The sequence below is a fragment of the Puccinia triticina genome, chromosome 14A, assembly GCF_026914185.1.
Source record: "Puccinia triticina chromosome 14A, complete sequence".
Classification (NCBI taxonomy): Eukaryota; Fungi; Basidiomycota; class Pucciniomycetes; order Pucciniales; family Pucciniaceae; genus Puccinia; species Puccinia triticina.
Window position 1 is genome coordinate 4,893,010 of NC_070571.1, and position 19,067 is coordinate 4,912,076.

The 19,067-nt window shown below is 52.2% G+C and overlaps 1 protein-coding gene across 1 annotated transcript; it reads right to left on the reverse strand.

Annotated features, from left to right (window-relative positions):
- Positions 1–14,858: 14,858 nt before the first annotated feature.
- On the reverse strand, positions 14,859–19,067 carry PtA15_14A443 (uncharacterized protein; the record flags this gene model as incomplete). Its single annotated transcript, XM_053163160.1, has 9 exons — positions 14,859–14,921; positions 14,985–15,218; positions 15,285–15,868; positions 15,926–16,002; positions 16,250–17,559; positions 17,629–17,985; positions 18,052–18,597; positions 18,927–19,001; positions 19,062–19,067. The coding sequence occupies 9 exons, from the start codon at positions 19,065–19,067 to the stop codon at positions 14,859–14,861; spliced, it is 3,252 nt and encodes a 1,083-aa protein (XP_053027114.1).

Consider the following 19,067-nt stretch of genomic DNA (forward strand, 5'->3'; position numbering starts at 1 on the left):
CTCGATGCTCGGTACAGACCGGCCATCGAGAGTACGCAACCCTCTCGATGCCCGGTACAGACCGGCCATCAAGAGTACGCAACCCTCTCGATGGCGGTTTGTACCGGTCATCGAGAGGATTCAACCCTCTCGATGACCAGCCTGTACCTCGAGAGGACACATCCCTCTCGATGGCCGGTACAGACCGGCCATCGAGAGAGAGGGCACCATCCTCGAGGACACAAACCTCTCGATGGCCGGTACAGACCGGTCATCGAGAGTACAAACCCCTCTCGATGGCCGGTACGGACCGGTCATCGAGAGTACAAACCCCTCTCGATGGCCGGTACGGACGGGTCATCGAGAGGGTACATCTGTACCGGCCATCGAGAGGGTTGAGTCCTCTCGATGACCGGCGGTGTGTCCTCTTGATGGCCTACCCTCTCGATGCCCGGTATAGACCGGCAATCGAGAGGGATGTGTCCTCTCGATGACTGGTACAGAGGACACATCTGTACCGGACATCGAGAGGACACTCGATGACCGGTCCGTACCGGCCATCGACCGGCCATCGTACTCTCGATGACCGGTCTGTACCGGCCATCGAGAGGGGTGTGTACTCTGGATGACCGGCCTGTACCGGCCATCGAGAGGTTGTGTCCTCTCGATGACCGGTCTGTACCGGCCATCGTGAGGTTTGTGTCCTCTCGATGACCGGCACAGATCTGCCATCGAGAGGGTGGTGCCCTCCCTCTTGTTGGCCGGTGTATACCGGCCATCGAGGAGGATGTGTCCTCTCGGTACAGGCCGGTCATCGAGAGGGTTGTGTACTCTCGATGACCGGGTGAACAATGCCAAGTTGCTAGAATCCTGGGGTTGTAAATCTGGCAGGTATTCTGGCATCTCAAGCCTGCGGAACAGCTTCTAAAGCTAAAAATTACAAGGTGAGTCAGGTCTGGCTTTACAAGTGCCAGATCTGACTTTACACAGCCATGTAAATCAAAGGGAAGTCCTCCAATATGTGCCAATCTAAGCTCAAGTGCTTTATAAGTAGCAATACTGCTGTTCTCAGATTCTTGGCAAGTTCCTGCTACCGAGCTCAACTATTCTTGCCAACTCAGCTTTTTCTACTAGTGAGAAGCCGTGGCGAGGGCACCTCAGGTGGGAACAAATACATATTAGGGGGATTCAAAGTTGGCCATGCAAAACTTGCATGTCCTTTTGCAAGGAAAGCCACAAACACCAAATCTCAAAAAAAATAATTCAAGCAGGCTTGGGGGTTGCAGTGCCAATATGGCTTGCATGCAGTTCTGCAACTCAGTGTTCAAGAATGAACTTGAACACCAACTTGCAAGAGTACATGCAAGTTGCACCGGGTCAACTTTGAAACCCCCTATTGTGGTCTAGTTGCAGAAAGGGTGCAAGTTGTGCTTGCGGGGTGCAAGCACCCTCCCGTCAGGGTTGCACGCAAAGTTAATGTTCTCGCGTGAGCGGTACCAGCCAAATGGCTGGAAAGACCATAAACCCCCTCAGATGACCCCCAACCTCCCCAAAATTTGAGAAGCCAATGGCACCTTGAGAATCCTCATGGTTTCTTATGTACATATCCTGAAATTTTCTAAATTAAATAAAAGCCATCAATCAGGTTGAAATCACTTGTTAATTTGGCCAATATGTCACAGGAATTACAAATTGCTTTTGGGGGCAGACCACCATCACACCCCTTTCACAACCCTCAAAGCCCCTTTAGAGACTAAAAACTGAGTTTCTTGACACACATGTAGAAATCTCAATAATATTTAGGAATGATAGGCAAGAAGGTAGGCTGCACTTCCCTAACTTTTATTCTTGTATAAGATTCTCAGTTGTAGATGCTACTGGATGTTAAAGTCCAAATATAACAAAAAATCACAAAAAATCCATTCCTCTCAGGCTACAACCCAGTCTTTACACATAAGCCTCTCCTTTGGAGAGGCTTTGTGCCTCATTGGAGAGGCTTAGTTAAGCTTGTATATATAGCCGTTGTGGTGATCAGTTCTGGAACTCGTGTCAAATTGTCCACGGAGCAATCAGTGCGGTGCACAGGCGGTGCGGAAACGGTGTGGAAACGGTGCGGAACGGAGCGGAGCGGAGCGCACAACTGAAGGCGGCGGCGCGCGGAGCTTGACGGCGGAACTGGACTCAGACTAAGCAGGCCAGCGCGGACTGGATAGCGGAGGTGGTGATTGGGGGAAGCCGTGGCAGCCAGAAGGGCGGCGTGTGGGATCCTGACATCATAGGCTAGACAGGGGCGTGGAAGCTAGAGAGAGTAGTTTGACGGCGGTCAAAGGCAAGCGGCGGAGACGACAGGTGTTGGCGGATGACGTACGTGTGTGTATAGCGCCTGACGGATGACGAGTGTGCGTGTGTGAACGGAGTTAGCGTATGGCATGCGTGGGAGGCGGGCGGAGGATATCTTTTAGTTCTCTTCCTTTTCTCTATAAAACCACGGTGGGGGAGGAAGGATCCGGGGGGATCATACTCCCCACAGACTCTCTTTTACGGTTTTTTACTTTACTTTGCGGATTGTTGTGCTTCTTTTACTTTGCGTACGTTGCAGAGCGGAGTTTTACGTTGCGGACTTGCTTTACGTGTTACTGTTGTGCTTTGCGGAGATTTGTGCTTGCTTTAAGGCTGTGTTCTTGCGGTTGTTGTGGAGTTATCTTCTTTATGCGGCGGAGCTTTATTTTACTGTTTACTTTGCGGAGCTGGATTATTTTACGTGCTTTACTTTATTTACCCCACTCAGAGCCCTACAACACGGCGGAACTGTGGAGCGGAGTTTCTCCAGATCACCCGACTTTACCTGGGAATCATCTTGGAGCGGCGGGGTCCTGACATTTCTACGCAGTGACCATTTTCGTTCATCACACCGTTCCAAAAAAGCTTGGCTTCTTTGGAAGGAATTTCCAGCGGAAATTCCTTCTGGATTTGCCAGAGCTGCGGGAACTGTGCAGATACCCGCCCGCACTAGTCACGCAATCACCAGTTAAGGTTTTTCTCCGGCCGGCATCCAATATCGAATCCGTGGGTCCCTTCGATGCCCCCAACAACCTGAGCCGGCAATGACCCACGGCCTCCCCCTCCCCCGCCCCCCTTTTGGATCTTTCATTCTGTCCCTCCCACCATCCGTGAGTCAATTGATCAGTCCGGTAACAGAACAATGGGTAAGAATTCGCTTTTTGTCCACTTGCCTTCTTCCATACCTGACTGATCTGTTTCATTTTTCTCCAGGAGACCTCCCCGACCCCGAAACAATGCTGGCGCTTGGGGATCCCAGCTGCGAGTTGGATCCTGAGAATCAAAACTCTCAGCCGCCTCGCCGAACACCGGTTCAGATTGACTATGTGCTCTATGTCAAGAACCGGGCATATCAGCAACCACCGAGCAGCCGCGGTCGAACTGGTGCTCAAGCGACCAAGCAGTGGACCAAGATGGTCCGGAAGCCCTCCCTTGGCCCGTTGGAAATCAATCTACAGGCGATTTCGTGGCGCATGTTCCAAAACAAAGTGATTATCCATATCTGCGGAGGAAAGGAATTCAGGGCAAAGTTTCTCAAAGATGCAAATGCCCTTGGTGAGATCACGTGGCATGCCTCGATCAGCGGCCACTCAAAGTATGGGGTTTCCCATCTTTTCAAAGTGAAAAACACATCCAACTTTTCCGAATTCGCAACAGCTTCAGCAGATGCCCCCAACAAAAGAGTGCAATTCAACTTAACCATGGTCGACCCGCATGAGAAAGCAAAGGATACTGCCAAGGTTTGTCATCTTTGTTTTGGTACCCCACTCTTATCACCCTTATATTAATAATTACAACCGTTTGCAGGAGGCCCAAATCGACACCGTGTTGATGATGAAATACGGGCCTCCTGAGAAGCGCGCAGTTCTGCAGCGTGAACAGCTTCGCTTGGCCTCGAATGTATGTCCCTCAGTTCATTTGTTTTTGTGGTATGTATGCTGATTGACGTTTTTGTTCCATGGCCACCAGGCAAAAGCGGACACGGATCCTGTGAACCCAATAATAGCCAAGATCCGTTCCAAGTGTGAGATGCGACGGGCTGGGGGTTCCGAGGCCCTTGTCTTCACCTGCCCAGAAGACCCAACCCGCACGATGCTCCTGCCGTTCAAGCAGTTGTGGACATGGGCCCGTGCCATCCTCAATAACGAACCAGGGGTTGATTACGACCACCCCCCTACCACTGAGCTCTTTGTCTGGCGGTCAATCCAGAATGCTAGTGGATCGAGCAAGCCTTCTGGTCACAGTGGTCCATCAAGCTCGCTCAACGCAAGCATCAACGGAAGGTCTCCAATCAAGAGACCATCCGAGGCCGATCAGTACCCCCAAAAACGAAGCGCATCACTTCAATCTACGGGCTCCTCTGACGTCCAGGTCGTCTCGCAAGCGCAAATCGGTGCCAATGAGATCGAAATCCTCTCAGGCACCCCAAGAAGCTTGCCCGAAAGTCCTTGCCCTTCGTCTCTTATGCGTAATGTCTCGTTGGCGACCAGGCACCAGTTTTTGGCTTTCCCTTCCCAGCCGGCTCCTCTTGGACCCGAGAATCCCGTTCTTGAAAGTATACCCATGGAAATCTTTCTCCACGAGGCGAACATTCCAGATGACGACCGCGCCACTCGCCTCCGCTTGGAGCTCAATGGTATCTATAAGTGGACCTATTTCAGGTCATCCAGCGAACTTCAGCTTATCGATATCGGATTTACCCCAGGTGCGGCTCGCTCTCTTTGCGAGGGGGTCCCGCGCCTGATTGCGCGCTATGGTAACATCTCCGCTTCCGGACCCAACGCACACAAAGACGACAAAGAAGACATGCTTGATGAGTAGGTGCCCCACCAATTCCCAATCCATTAGAGGACACCCTGCTCTCCGCTTTTCCCATCTCTTTTAGGTCATTCCACGTGAAAAAAATGTTGTTATCTCTACCTCTAGATAGTCTACACATAAAAATACACGTATACACGGTTCTACACATATAAAAATACACAATTATATATAAAAATACACAATTATATAAGAATACACGGTCATCTCTATAAAAATACACGGTTATGTCTATCAAATGCTATGATGGATCAGTTGTGCGCAATGAACAAGAACACTGCGCCCCTAAATCCACAATTCTGGTGCGAGTCTCTTGTCTTTGGTCGTCTTTGGTCCCAAGTGAGAGAAAAGCCTCTTGTGAGGTTTTTTTGGGACAAAGTCGCACAAGCTGCTTGGCAGCCAATGTTTTGGTTCAAGTTGCCCGAACTGGTGCTCGGCAGCCAATGTTTTGGGGCAAAGCGCACGAACTGCTGCTCGGCAGCCTCGGTAGCCAATTTTTTGGTTCAAGTCGCACAAACTGGTGCTTGGAGGCCTTTTTTGTGGACCAAGTCACCCCAAAAGCTGCTTGGCAGCCTTTTCTTTTGAACAAGTCACACAAACAGCTGCTTGGCAGCCTGTTTTTTGGTCACCATTGCACACACTATTGCTTGACAGTTTTTTTTTGGGGCACAGGTCACACAAAATGTTTTATTTTATCATTTTTATCGGAAGGAAACCATCACAAGCAAAAAAAGCAAATTTCCTTTACATCATGTAGCCACAACATCTGAACTCTGCGGCCATCAAGCTTGGAGTCACCAGTTCATTAATGTACAGCTTGATTGAATCTATATCTTCCTGCTCATCCCCAGTGAGGATGAGGTCCCGGCGCAGATGGTGTTTGAGCACCAAAAAAACTTTTTTGATGGGGTTGAAATCGGGCAAATAAGGTGGGAGGTATATGAGCAGAACTTGGTGATTGTCGCAAATCTCCATGATGCGGCCGCCATGATGGATACGTGCGTTATCCATGATCAAAACACTGTTCCTTCCTGGAAAAGGGTTCATGGTTGGCAGCTAAGAGATGTGAAATGATCCATCAGTAAATCATTCATTCATTATTATAGAATGAAAAATCAGGTAGGTAACTTACAAGCACTTCTTCAAGAAAGTGCTCAAAGTTGAGCCGCTGGATTGAACCCGGTTGAGCAATGAATCCGAGAACTCCATCCAAGGATACTGCTGGCAACAGACTGAGGCGAGGGGATTTGTGTGTGCGTTTGACTTGGTTCGTTCAACTACCCTTTTTCGCCCAGCCACGTCGGCGTTGCAGTTCATCCATACATACAGCTGACTCATCTTCAAGCGCAAATCTTAGTTGACAGTTCTTGAAAGCCATTATTTGAACAGCTTACCTGTAAAAACTAGGTATTCGGGAGGTAGATCGGCCACCTTCCCAGTGAAGTCTGCACGTTTGATCTCACACTGAGAGGGGTGAACGGTCCTAGCTACCTTCCTAGTGAGACCAAGTCGGATGAGAAGATCATCGTAAATGGTCGACAGACTGAGCCGAATCCCGCTGGCATCTTCCACGGCCTTCTGGATTTCATCCAAGTAAAGCGTTGGGTCGACCGCTAAGATGTCCAAGATGAACTCTTGTTGATCTGGGTTGACTTGAAGAGGTCTTCCGCGTTGGAGGTACAACGCTGGGTCTCGGACCACGCTGGTTGTTGTGAGGAATAGTGCCTTCCAGCGTTGGAACAATTGAGGCGAGATCCGTGCATCCAGGATGTCATTGATATCGTTGATTTGTTTTCCTCGGAGGATGAGCTTGACCGCCACCACCTTCACTTCTGCTGCGTATTTGACAAAGACCATTTGGTCTGAGGCGGGATTGCACACAAGTATCAGCCAAGAAAAAATCACGCGAAAAACAATGAGGAGAGGGGGAAGAAATAGAGCGGGGTGACTGACTGACCTGACGGATTGGTTTCACTGGCAGGCCTGCCGCTGTCTGCTTGGGCCAAATTGGGCGGGTGGAGGTGGGGGGATGGGTGGTTGGGGGCATCGAAGGGACCCACGGATTCGATATTGGATGCCGGCCGGAGAAAAACCTTAACTGGTGATTGCGTGACTAGAGGTGCGTGACTAGTGCGGGCGGGTATCTGCACAGTTCCCGTAGCTCTGGCAAATCCAGAAGGAATTTCCGCTGGAAATTCCTTCCAAAGAAGCCAAGCTTTTTCGGAACGGCTGTACTTTTGATACATGATAGATAAGCTAGCTTAACTAAGCCTCTCAAACAGAGGGTCCGGGTAGAGCTGGGCAAAACAAACGGTAAACCCGTGGCAGGTACCTGCTATCCGCTGGCAGGTGCAAGTGCAGCTTTGGGTGCCAGTGTCTGGGATTCTGGGGAAAATCAGGAGGGTTACCCTAGCTTAACTAAGCCTCTCAAACAGAGGGTCCTGCGTCCCTGCCGGATGCTCTCTGTGGGAGAGGCTTATGAGTTATGTCCCAATCTGCGCTGTATCAGTTTGAGTTCTCAAGCACCAAAATCTTTTGTTTTTTTCTTAAAAATCATCCATTTGCTTTATTGAAAATTGGCTTCCCACAGATTGTGGGGCAGATGATGGCACACAATATCCATGCCTCACACCCACTCCAACGGATTTATAGACCAATTTTATGATAAACTTTTGAAGAGCCATTTTTTGTAGGATTGGCCTGAAAAACCATCTGCATGATTTGCTGTGTTGGAAGGATATTCCAATTGTGCAAATCCACTTTTCCGCAAGTACATGGTATTAGTGGGAAAGTGATAAATTATGGACAGTCCAACGGCAAAAACACATAGATATATTCAGATTTCCTTCTTGAAGATCCAGCTGTTGTTGTGAATCTCATGGATCTACAAGCACATTTATCCCCTCAAGTGTCTTCCTTGAAAAGTTCATACTGTGTTTTGCAGAATGCTTGGTTCATTCTCCAAATTTTTTTGGTTTTGTTGACTGGGGGCAATCACATAATTTTTATATCTTTTCCGCATGGTGCACCTGACAGATTTCAGATAAGGCCCAAGGCCAAATCTACCCCCCGGAGCCAACATCCTCTGGTAGATTGTCTTGGAGATGGGTTAGAGACAAACCGAGTTCATATTCAGAACCGGAGCGCCTTCTTTACCCTACCCTCCACTGCCCATGGCCATTGGCCGCTGCCCTCTGCCCGTACGGAGGGGGCAGGGAGGGGCTGACCGAGTGCTGGGTTGTTACAAAGGATATCCCAGGCGGGAGTCAATCTGAAGGTTGGGTTTAAAGTTACACGGCGGCTGCATAGTGCGGTCAAAAGAGCCGCAAGTTTGGCCGTCAAATTGACGGTCCCCCCTCAGCCATTGTTGACCGGCAAAAAACAGCCCCCGCGTCAGCCGCGGCCGAATTGTCAGCCCACCCACCAGAGAGAAGTCGGGCAAACAGCTGGCAAAACTTCCGGCCAGCCGACCCAAGCGGCAACTTGATGTCAACCCCCAGCCCAAGCACATTTTTCCACCGTCTGATGGTGTCAGGGTGTGCCTCTATAGTGGCAGCGCGCTGAATGAAACCTTTTGATATAATCAAGGTTTGACAGCTGATCTCAGCTGTCACAACTTTTGTCGGTGCTTGACTTGGCCGTGGTGCAAGGAGGAAAGCCGCGCCTCTGTCTGGAGGGGCTGGTTGAGCGTATACAACCAAGTCCCAAGGACTTGTGGAGCTGGTCCTGTCTTGGACAGGAAAAAGAGAAAAGGGAAAAGGCCCGACTTACCTAGTGAAACAAGGATTCGGGTTGAGTGCAGAAATGATGAGACTAAGGAAAAGGTGGATCAAGAATAACCCCAATTGTTGTGTTTGGCGTAAGCGGTCGAATACAACAATAAAGTTGGGTGTGGTAACTGATCTGGGGATATTCCGGGTAGGAAAAGTCCCCAGTACTTATACCCCAGCAAGGCTGGGCTGCTCATTGGACCATCTATACTCTGCTTGCCTGGGAGGCTCCCAGGTGTAGCTCTCAAGCTCATCCATACTCTGCTCGCCTGGGAGGCTCCCAGGTGTAGCTCTCAAACTCACTTGGGATTGGTACCCAAGTCTAGCAACATGGTGCTCATTCGAGGTCATTGTACATTTACACCCTCTAGTCCAATAATCTGTTTGGGTTGCAGGCCACCCACACTTGCGGCGGCCTATGGCTTGTTGTTGAGATTTCGACTGGAGGACCGCAGCACGTGGAAACAAAAGATGAGCCAGTGGGCTCGAGAGGGGGCAGTGAGTGTTGAGGGCTCACCGGATCGGCTCAGGATGGAGGCGCGGAAAAAATAAGGAAGAACCGATGAGTTTTGATTTCAGGTTGTAGGCTATGTTTATATAGACTACATACATGGAATCATTTTGTGGGCAACATGATAGTGAATATGCATGGAAGAAAACAGAACCCATTGGAACTCTCAACAAGATATCACAAAAGACACAAGACTGTCGCAAGCAGAGATAGCGCACATTGGAGGATAAGAAGTATATGGAAAGTTCTACGATCTAATCTCGGCAGGGACAGAGTCTACAAGGCAAGTACGGACAGAGAACATGACCAATGACTACATACAGACCATGGGGTGTGAGGTAATCATAAGATGTGAAAGGTAATGGATCATTTGGACTCTGAGGAGCTAGAAAGAAAAGGGAGTGAGGCAGAAGGCAAGAAAAAGGAGGACAGGGGACAAAAAACTCAACACTTGTTGCCATCTGCGCTGTCTTGACTAGCAGGTGGCTGACAGACGGCCACTTGGTTTGTTTTTTGGGACACCCTCAGGTCAACTCACAAGCTGGCACTTGCAACTTTTTTTTTTTGATTTTTTCTCCTTTTTCTTTATGGGTTTTGTGTACAAGTTTCAATCAAACAGAAGGAAGAGAGGCAGTTGTTATTGGTACTGATATGAGGGAGACACTTGCTGGCAAAAAACGGCTTCCGACCAAGAGACTCCGGCAGTCTACCAAAGCCGGCCCAGCCGTCCAGGCGATGATTTGGATTGTAGTGATTGGTATGCAGAGTTGTTGTACCAGCCATTGCTCTGGAATTGATGATCATAGCCAGGCTTTGGGTCGGCCTTTGAGTTGCTCAGGCTTTGCAAACCATTGCAGTGATGATAGAAAGGATGACGTGAGGAAAGGAGAGAAGAGACTGATGGTGATGCCAGTGATCTCGCGGATGGTGGACGTGAAGACAGTGATCTTGGTGATGTGTTTGTGGCCCCCTAGCTCAACCTTTGATTCTCCTGTTGTCAAGTAAAATATCCGAGCCATCTAAGCCCAAACCTCCTCTCCAAGTCAGAAAAAAAGTTTCATACAGAAGTTGAGAGGGCTTACTAGAGGGGAGTGAAGAAGGGAAGAGATAAGGGGGCCAAGTTTTGATAGACTGGTTGACACTACCAGTCACAATGATACTTATGTATGAATCTCCTCACTGAGGTGGGCTGGTCAAGGCTGGAATTGGTGTTGTTGTAGTGGTGGTGGAAGTGATGAGTTCTTGGTTTTTGCAAAGAGATGAGGCTGGAGGTGTGGAGGATGACGTGTCCTCTGCTGTACTCCAATGAGCGGACTTTGAAAAAATGAGTGGGAGCCAAGGGTGACGTGTCCCTCCAATGAGCGGACTTGGTAAAATTTTAATCTGCCCTTTTGGGTTAGGGCTATTGGTGAATCAACCCAGGCAAGTTAACAGAAGTTAAAATCAAGTTGCCTGAAGTCAAGTGCCGACGGGTGGGCTGGCTATTTGGCTGGCTATTTGACGGCTGACGCGGGGGCTGGTAGCTGACCAGTCAAGCCGACCAATACTTGGCCCCTCACGTCAAATTGCCAACCAAAACCTTAATATGTGCAACTGCCGTGTAGGTGTGGATTTTTGTCTGCATGTGCTTACAAAACCTTGAATGCAAGGTTGGCCTAAGGCTTGGTGTAAAGTTTAATTTAAAGTTAAGTGCTTATCAAACCCAGAAAATTTGAGAAAAATCCAACCATTCTGCAAAACACAGCATATCAAAAATTTACTGCCAGTCAGATATTGATTGAAGCCATGAAACCAGTGCCATTTTACAGAGAATATCCAGTTCTATCAGTTTCCGCTGGGGCGAGAGGAAAGGTGCAGTGAGGTGGGAATGAGAGAGAATTGAAAAAAGCTCCCAGCCAAAAATGTATCAAACTGATCCACCCGACAACTGGGGATAATACACCTTTCAGAGGGCACCCACACTGCCCGGGCGCTTTAGGCCTCTTTAGTCCTAGCCGCTTGCCCTCTGAAACAATGGGACTTTTGTTCAGCTAGAGGTTTACCTGGGTATCCAAAACCACACCTGCTCACCTGCAAGTGTCCAGGGCAGGTCTGTTGAGTTGTAAGGACTCTGTTAGTCCTTCACTGAGAGTGAGCTGGAACGGGCACGAGGGACAAGGCGGGAAGCCTAGAGCGGTTCTAGGACCAAACACAGGGGCGATTGGATTGCTAGCTCAGAGAGAAGAGGGATCAGTTCTCTGCTGTGAGATGAAAGATAAAAGGAGAGAGAAAAGAGACAAGCTTACCTAGCTCAGAGAGAAGAGGGATCAGTTCTCTGCTGAGCCAGGGATGAAAGGCAAGTGCGCTATATACAACATTGTGACAGGCTTGTGTCATCTCATGACATATTGTGAACCCAACAGAGGAGGGGGGTTTACAGTCTCCCCTCCTATAAAAGAGAAGAAGGGGTAAATAAAAACAGGAAATAAATTGGGAATGGGACATGAGAAGAAGGAGGATAGAGGAAGGGGGTGAGGTGGGAGTGGTAGGCCAGGAGGGAAGTTCAAGGAAAATGGGATGTAGGGACTTTGTCGGGAAGGGCAGGGTGTTGGGTGGCTTGTTGGCATGGCGTCAGGCGGCGGAGAGGCGGAAGAGGTCGGCAGAAAGGTGGCAGAGGTCGGCAGAGAGGCGGCAGAGGTCGGCGGGGAGCCCGGTGACGTTAGATTAACATTTGCCGGAGAGGGGTAGTTTGCGCGTGGAGACAAGGGGATGGAGCAAGGCGGAGGGAGTGGGGAGGGATGGGGTGGAGTTGTCCTGTTTTTGATCAGGAGTGACTCGAGTCGGTCCCCAAGAAGACGTCGTATCTGTGTGAGGCAGTGGTTGAGGCTGTGTAGATTATTTTTGGGGGGCTGTAGTTTGTCAAGTCTTGGAGGTCCAATTTGTTGCGTGAGTGATGGACGAGTGGGGAGCGGCCGTGAGTAGCGAAAATTCAATGGTAGTGTGGTTGACACTGAGTCTGAGGAGGCGAGGGCGCGAAATGGGGCAGGAGAAGTAGGTTGAGCAGGGGGGAGTGCAGGATTTTGATGTACTCGATCAGAGGCCAGCAAGATTGAGGGACGCGCGGGGGGCGGTAGTTTGTCGAGGTTCGGAGGCCCGATTGGTTGTAGGAGCAATGGGAGAGCGGAGAGAGGAGGTGGGTAGTACCCTTTCTTGGATAGCATAGACGGTCTCGACGGCGCTTCAGAGGACAGAGTAGCGTCAGAGGAGGTTTTGAGAGCAGGCAAGGCGTTAGCGGGGCAATGAGGGTGGCTTTGAGAGGAGGGCTGCGGAACTGAGAGTCTGTCGAGTTGATTGAGTTGATGGAAAGAGTCGCCAGGAAGGGTCGCGCGGCTTTGCAAGTTATTGCAAGGCCCTGAGGAGTCAAAATCGGGGCTGCGGACTTTAGTGGAGCAATTGGAGGCCGACAAGAGAGATGGACAGTTGAAGACGGTTGGTGAGGAGCATGCAAGGGAGCCACCTTGGTCGCTGGTGGCGTTGCCAAGGAGGGAGGGGGCCGGCGGCGAGACTGGGTGTGAGGTCGCAGGGAGCTTGCTGGGTGGTGTAGTAGCCGGCACCGCTACATTCTGACGGGGAGAGTACGATTGGATGAATATTTCCACTTCCTCGTCCATGTGGGGCCAAAAAAAGTTCCGCCTGAGCGCTCGGGCTGTTTCAAGATATATTGCATTTCCCAGGCGTCTGTGCGTCCCGGCAATGAGATTGAGACGGATCACGGGGTCTGCTGGGATGACTAGGCGGCCTTCAATGAACATCAGGCCTTCAATCAATCTGCCTTCTTTGTGCCGGTGAATAGCACTCCGGAGCATCCGACAACAGGAGTCAACCGCGTAGCCGGATAGAATCCTGCGCTTAAGGTGGTCGGACAGGGAGGCGAGGATCTTTGGGAATCTAGGCTGTTCAGTTGCCATTGCCGGTGATTGGAGCATGCAGTCGGTGGATTGGGGGTTGTTGATAGAGTCTTGAGGAATGCAAACAGAAGGGAAAAAAAAAATTGATGGACGGAGTTGGGACGGTCGGATTTTGGCGCGGAACGGAACGGAATGGATCGGACGGAACGGATTCGGAACGGAACGGACGGATTTCGGACGGAACGGAGTTGGGTGTGTTTGGGTGTAGAAAAAAAAAGTGTAAGGACTCTGTTAGTCCTTCACTGAGAGTGAGCTGGAACGGGCACGAGGGACAAGGCGGGAAGCCTAGAGCGGTTCTAGGACCAAACACAGGGGCGATTGGATTGCTAGCTCAGAGAGAAGAGGGATCAGTTCTCTGCTGTGAGATGAAAGATAAAAGGAGAGAGAAAAGAGACAAGCTTACCTAGCTCAGAGAGAAGAGGGATCAGTTCTCTGCTGAGCCAGGGATGAAAGGCAAGTGCGCTATATACAACATTGTGACAGGCTTGTGTCATCTCATGACATATTGTGAACCCAACAGAGGAGGGGGGTTTACATGAGTGTGCCACAGGTTTTGTTGGTTTACGTGATGTGGAAGAACTTCTTGGACAGGCCAGTCAGATCAGGACTCATTGGACCTGCTGTTGGGAGCAGATAATTGAGGTAGTGGAGCACTTCCCATCAAGTCTGGGAGCCTCCGAGATCGCAATTCACAAACCAAAATCCTTGATTTTTGCCAAAAAGGAAGACATTTTCCTACAGCCATTCTGGAAAAGCTTGGCTGCTTTGGACAGGAAATTCCTATGGGATTTTCCAGCCTGGTATGCAATAAAGTGGCAAGGTTGGACATTTTGATATATGCAGGATGCCTATATCAAAAGCAGACAAGCTGAGAGACTTCTGGTTGGTTTTCCCGGATTTTGGTTCCAGAACCAGAATCCTTGACCAATTTTTACCCTAGACTGCCGTTCCAATGAACGCACCCGGTGTCATGGTGCCGGTCCCCCCAGCGGCCTGCATTTTTTTTTGCTACCAAACAGCGCCGCCAATAGCAACTGCGCTCGCAGGTATGCAGGATATCCGTCTGTCAACACAGGTGGGCAAATCCAGAAAGAATTCCCGCTGGAAATTCCCTCCAAAGAAGCCAAGCTTTTTCGGATTGGCTGTAACCCTACAGTCCATTAATTTCATGTGCACTGGTTGAGTTTTTGATAGGTGTCTTAATTTAGGATTTAGAGGGGCATCTAGAGCTCTCTAAACAACAACAGGAAGTCATCAACTCCCATACCTCAGGCTACTTTTGGGGGCTTGCTGGGGGTCCCCTTGCACTCCGCAAGCACACGAGCTCCGGCCAGCTCCGGCAGATGCCAACCCAAGTCCCTCTCTCCAAAGTGGCCCAGGGACGCCGTCCCCCACTCGCACGAACCCGGTCATAACTGATTCATTCATTTTCATGCAAAAAAAAGCAAAAGCCAAAAAACACAAACAAAGAAGATAAGAAAGCCGTAAAGAAGATAAGAAAGCCGTAAAGAAGATAAGAAAGCCGTAAAGAAGATAAGAAAGCCGTAAAGAAGATAAGAAAGCCGCAAAGAAGAGAAGAAAGCCGTAAAGAAGGAAGCCTTGACAAAAAAGGAAAGCAGCCGAGCCACCGGCCGCCGGGCGTCGTGTGTGAGCGTCGGAAGGCGATCGGGGTGGGGGGGGGGGGAAGATAAATAAAGGCACGATGGCAACACAAAGGATAAATAAGAGGGAGCAGAGTGGAGGACTCGGAGGGAAGCGAGGGTTTGGGCGCGGTCACTGGATGTAGGCTGCCAATCCATGGGCCTGGATCTGGTCGGGGACCTGGGAATGGAGGTGCTGCATGGTATCCCGAGCAGTCAGCAGCGGACAGAGGGGCAGCCAGGGAAAAGAGAGACGTACGCGCAAGAGGCCGACGAGCTGGTCGCGGGTCTCCGGGGGCACGACGGCCTTTTCGTCGGGCACAGCGGGGCCCGAGTTCTGGAGGGCGTGGGAGAAGACGTTGAGGATGTGGTCGAAGTGGGTCTGGACGAGCGGGTGGGCGGCGTGGATGAGCTCGAAGAGGGCGTCGAAGCACTTGCTGGCCTCGGCGAAGTCCTGTTTGAGCGGCAAGGCCTCGAAGAACACCGGCAGCACCTATCTCGCAGACACACAGACACACTCAGTTCACTTCTTCGGAGTGCAGAATGAAAGGGGACTGACTTGGTCAAGCGGGAGCGCGGCCTTGTTCTTGAGGATCAAGCGGGCCACGGCGCCGGCGGCGTTGTCCTTGGCGCGCTCGCTTTTCTCGCGGGCGGGGTCGTCGTTGACGATGAAGAGGGGCTGGAGGGACTCGAGGATGGTCATGTAGTGGGAGGAGAGGTCGAGGGGGGTCCAGAAGGCGAGCGAGCCGAGGAAGAACGCGGCGTTACTGCGCACCTCGACGTCGTCGTCCTTGGTGGCCTTCAAGCCGAGGGGCAGGAGCTGCTCGGTGAACGGGCCGACGGCGGCGCCCAGCCCGTTGATCACCTCGGCCAGAGAGCCGATCGCGTTGTTCCGGTCCGTCGGGGAGTAACAGGGGTCGTAGTACTTCGACACGCCTGGCAGGAACTGCTGGAACGCTTGGGCGAAGTCCGCCCCAAGCACCGTCGCAAAGGTGCCCACCAGGTCGGCGGCACAGCCGATCAGGTTGGACTCAACCTCGGAGAGGTCGCCGGTCGCGGACGCTTCCTCGAAGTCACTGTCGAGCTGCGCAGTCGACTTCCTCTCCAAGATCGTGAGGATCAGAGTGCACACCTCGTCGAGATCTAAGTCGTGGATACGTCAGTTACTGTCAGAAAGGCTGCCGGGGACCAATCACTTACAGGTGGGAGCGACGACACCAGCACCGACGGTAGAAATAACCGACGAGAGAGAAGAGCAGAGATCGCTGACGACATCACTGAGACAAATCAAGCACAAAAATCAGCAGGTTGAATATACAAGCGGTTAAACAGACAAAAAGCTGGGCAAGGTGTGTGTGTGTGTGTGTGTGTGTGTGTGTGTGTGTGGGTGAATCAGAATATGTGTTCAAATGGATTTCACGTAAGTCTCGATCACGTAGATCGGACGAATCTTAGTGAGCTGAGTATGAAGGAATCATCAGGTAGAGGGAGGCCACAACCGGCGCGATTTTGACGGCCACTTACCACTCATCCTCGCCGCGCCAGACGCTCATGATCTCGGGGATGACCAAGTCGATGAGTTTGCGGACGTCGTCAGGCAGATTGATGTTGGCGATGCCGGGCTCGAGCTTGGGCGAGTCGGTGATTTCGTAGGCGATGGTGATGAAGGAGAGGAGCGTGGTGGCGGCCGCCTTGCGGGTGGTGGGATAGAAGTGGGTGAGCAGGGGGGTCAGGCTCTTGATGGAGGTTTCGAGGTAGGGCAAGAAGCTGGCTTTGGTGTATTCGAAGAGCTCCGAGACGGCGTCGGCGGCCACCGACTTCTCGACGGCCACCGCCGTCGTCGTCTTCATCAACTCATCATCATCCAGGTCCACATCATCAACATCAACAAACTCCGAGTCTTCCTCCGCCTCGTCCTCTTCGTCGTCCGCAGCCTTGAACCCCTTGATCATCTCGCTCGGCAGGACCGACCCATCGTCCTCCTCCGCCTGGCCCAGACTCGCAAACACCGCCGGCATCACCCGGGGGAGGTAGGCCACGAACTCGGCCTCGTAGACCTTGGCCAGAGTGCCAAAGAAGATCATCGAGCATTCGCGCAGACTGGGGCTGTTCAGCTCGATGGCCTCGAAGGCGATGTTGAGACAGCCGTCGAGGAAGGGGCGGAATTTTTCCTTGCCGACGGCAGAGGCGAGGGTGCCGACGGTGTCTTGCGCAACGCCTCGCAGCTCCTGCTCGTCTCCTTCGCCTTTGAGGGACAGGAAGGGGGTGATGTGCTGCATGCAGACATCGAAGTAGGGCTCGAATGCACCCTTGGCAGCGTACGCGGCCGAGCCGATGGCGCCGACAACCGTGCCCTTGAGCTTGGGAGGCGCCGAGTCGATCATGGGGACCAGACGCTCCATGAGAGGGTGGAGGTAGAGCCCGATGGTTTGGTCGTCGAGGACTTCGAGGAGCCCATCGAGTGCGGTCATCGCGTTCCTTTGACAGGTAGGGTCGTTGAGCAGAGCCGAAACTCGGGGAACCAGGATCTCGTGACGACTGGCACACTCGTCGACCAGCATTTCGCAGATGCAGGACAGGGCAGTGCAGGCTGCACGACGCACGCGGGGATCGTTGTCCTCCAAGCTGGTGTCGATGAACGGCCACAACTGGTCGATGTGCGGCTGGATGAAGAGGGAGCAGCCTTCGACAGTCACGCCAAGGGCCATGACGGCAGCCTTGCGCATAGAGGGGTCGGGACTGCGGAAACATTCTTGGATTCGGGCGTAGAGTGCTGGGAAGACGGCTTGTGGAGAGAGGGAGGTGGAGAGGGCGTCGAGGCATCGGAAAGCTGTCTGTGTAGACAAACAGGAGGAAGTCAGCTAGCAGAAAAGATATGAACAGCCTGGTGGAGGACAACATACCCTGGCCACGGAGTCATCTTCCGGGTCCTCGGGCTCGTCTTCGGCCCCAATGGTAATCAAGGAATCGACGATAGGCTTGATCAAGTCCATCGACGCGATCTTGGACTTCTTGAACTTGATGGTCCAGAGGAGACAGTTGAGGGCCATGATGCGCTGGGATTCGTCGAGGTTCTTGTTGTTGCCGATGGTAGCGTTGAACTGGACGACTTGCTGGAAGTGGGCGTTGATGAGGGGGACTTCGATGATGAGCAGGGTTTCGAGGGTGTCGAATCCCTTCTTGGCCCCGTTTTCGTCGCCGGCTTCCAAGGTCTGTCCGATCACGACCAACATCTGGGGTATCATTGCCTGGAAGGAGGCCTAGTGGAGGGGAAGAGCTGGGGTCAGCGGAGAGACGCTAAGCAGGAAGGAGTGGCTCGGACTGACGATGGAGGACTCTTCGTCAGCCTCGATGTACTCGGCCACGCGGCCGAGGGCCTGGACGGTGGTCACCCGGACTTCGAGGCTTTCGGGGTCCTGGAGGGTCTTGGCGAAGAGGGCGTAGATCTGGGGGAGGTTCTCGGCGAACGAGTCGACGACGGTGTCCATGAGGCTGGAGAGGGTGAAGATGGCCACCTCGCGTTCCTGGGCCACCGGGCTGTCGGTGGCCTTGATGAGGAAGCCGAGCAGCTGGGGCCAGGCCTTTTCGGGGAGCTCGTACTCGGCGATCTCCGCGATCACCCGGGCGATCGAGTGGCGGGTGATCGGCACGGGCTCAGAGACGACGATCTCGAGCAGGCGCGACTTGATCGCATCGCGCATCGACGACTGCAGCTTCTTCCAATGTTTTCGTTTGCCAGCGGAGACCCGCTTCCTCAGCTCGACAGCCGAGAGCTGGCGGACCGCGGGGGTGTTGCATGTCGTGAGGATCTCAAAGAGGCCGGGAATGGCCAATGGAGAGCGATAGAACTGTTCGTTGAGTGCTTGGGTGGCCTGTCGGAGTCAACACGTCAGCGCGTTGAGTAATGGACAAAGGGGTGGCTGTGCGGGCTGGTGGAAATAAAAAAAAAAAAAACGCGCCGGGCATGGGTTGCAGGTTGGGGGATGACGTCATACTAACGAGATTCCATCCTATACGGATTGTAATCTTCAGCGAGCCAGAGCTCTAAAGAATAGCGGTTCTGAATTGGTGATAATCATCCGCCATCCACCCAGACCTGCCCAGCAGGGATATACTGAGGGCGCGACTGTTTCTTGAGAGGGAAGATGGGCGCAGGGGGCGGGAAAGTGGGGATCGTGGAGAGAGAGAGGGGAGTACTAACCGCTTTGATCCCATCTGTGCCGGAGGGGGTGGCGATCTGTTCGAGGCAGGCCTGCAGCTGGGGGACGAACTGGGGCTGGGGGAGAGGGGCCGGTCAGCAGGGTGGGGGCAGTGGTGATGGAGGCAGGCAGCTTACGTCCAT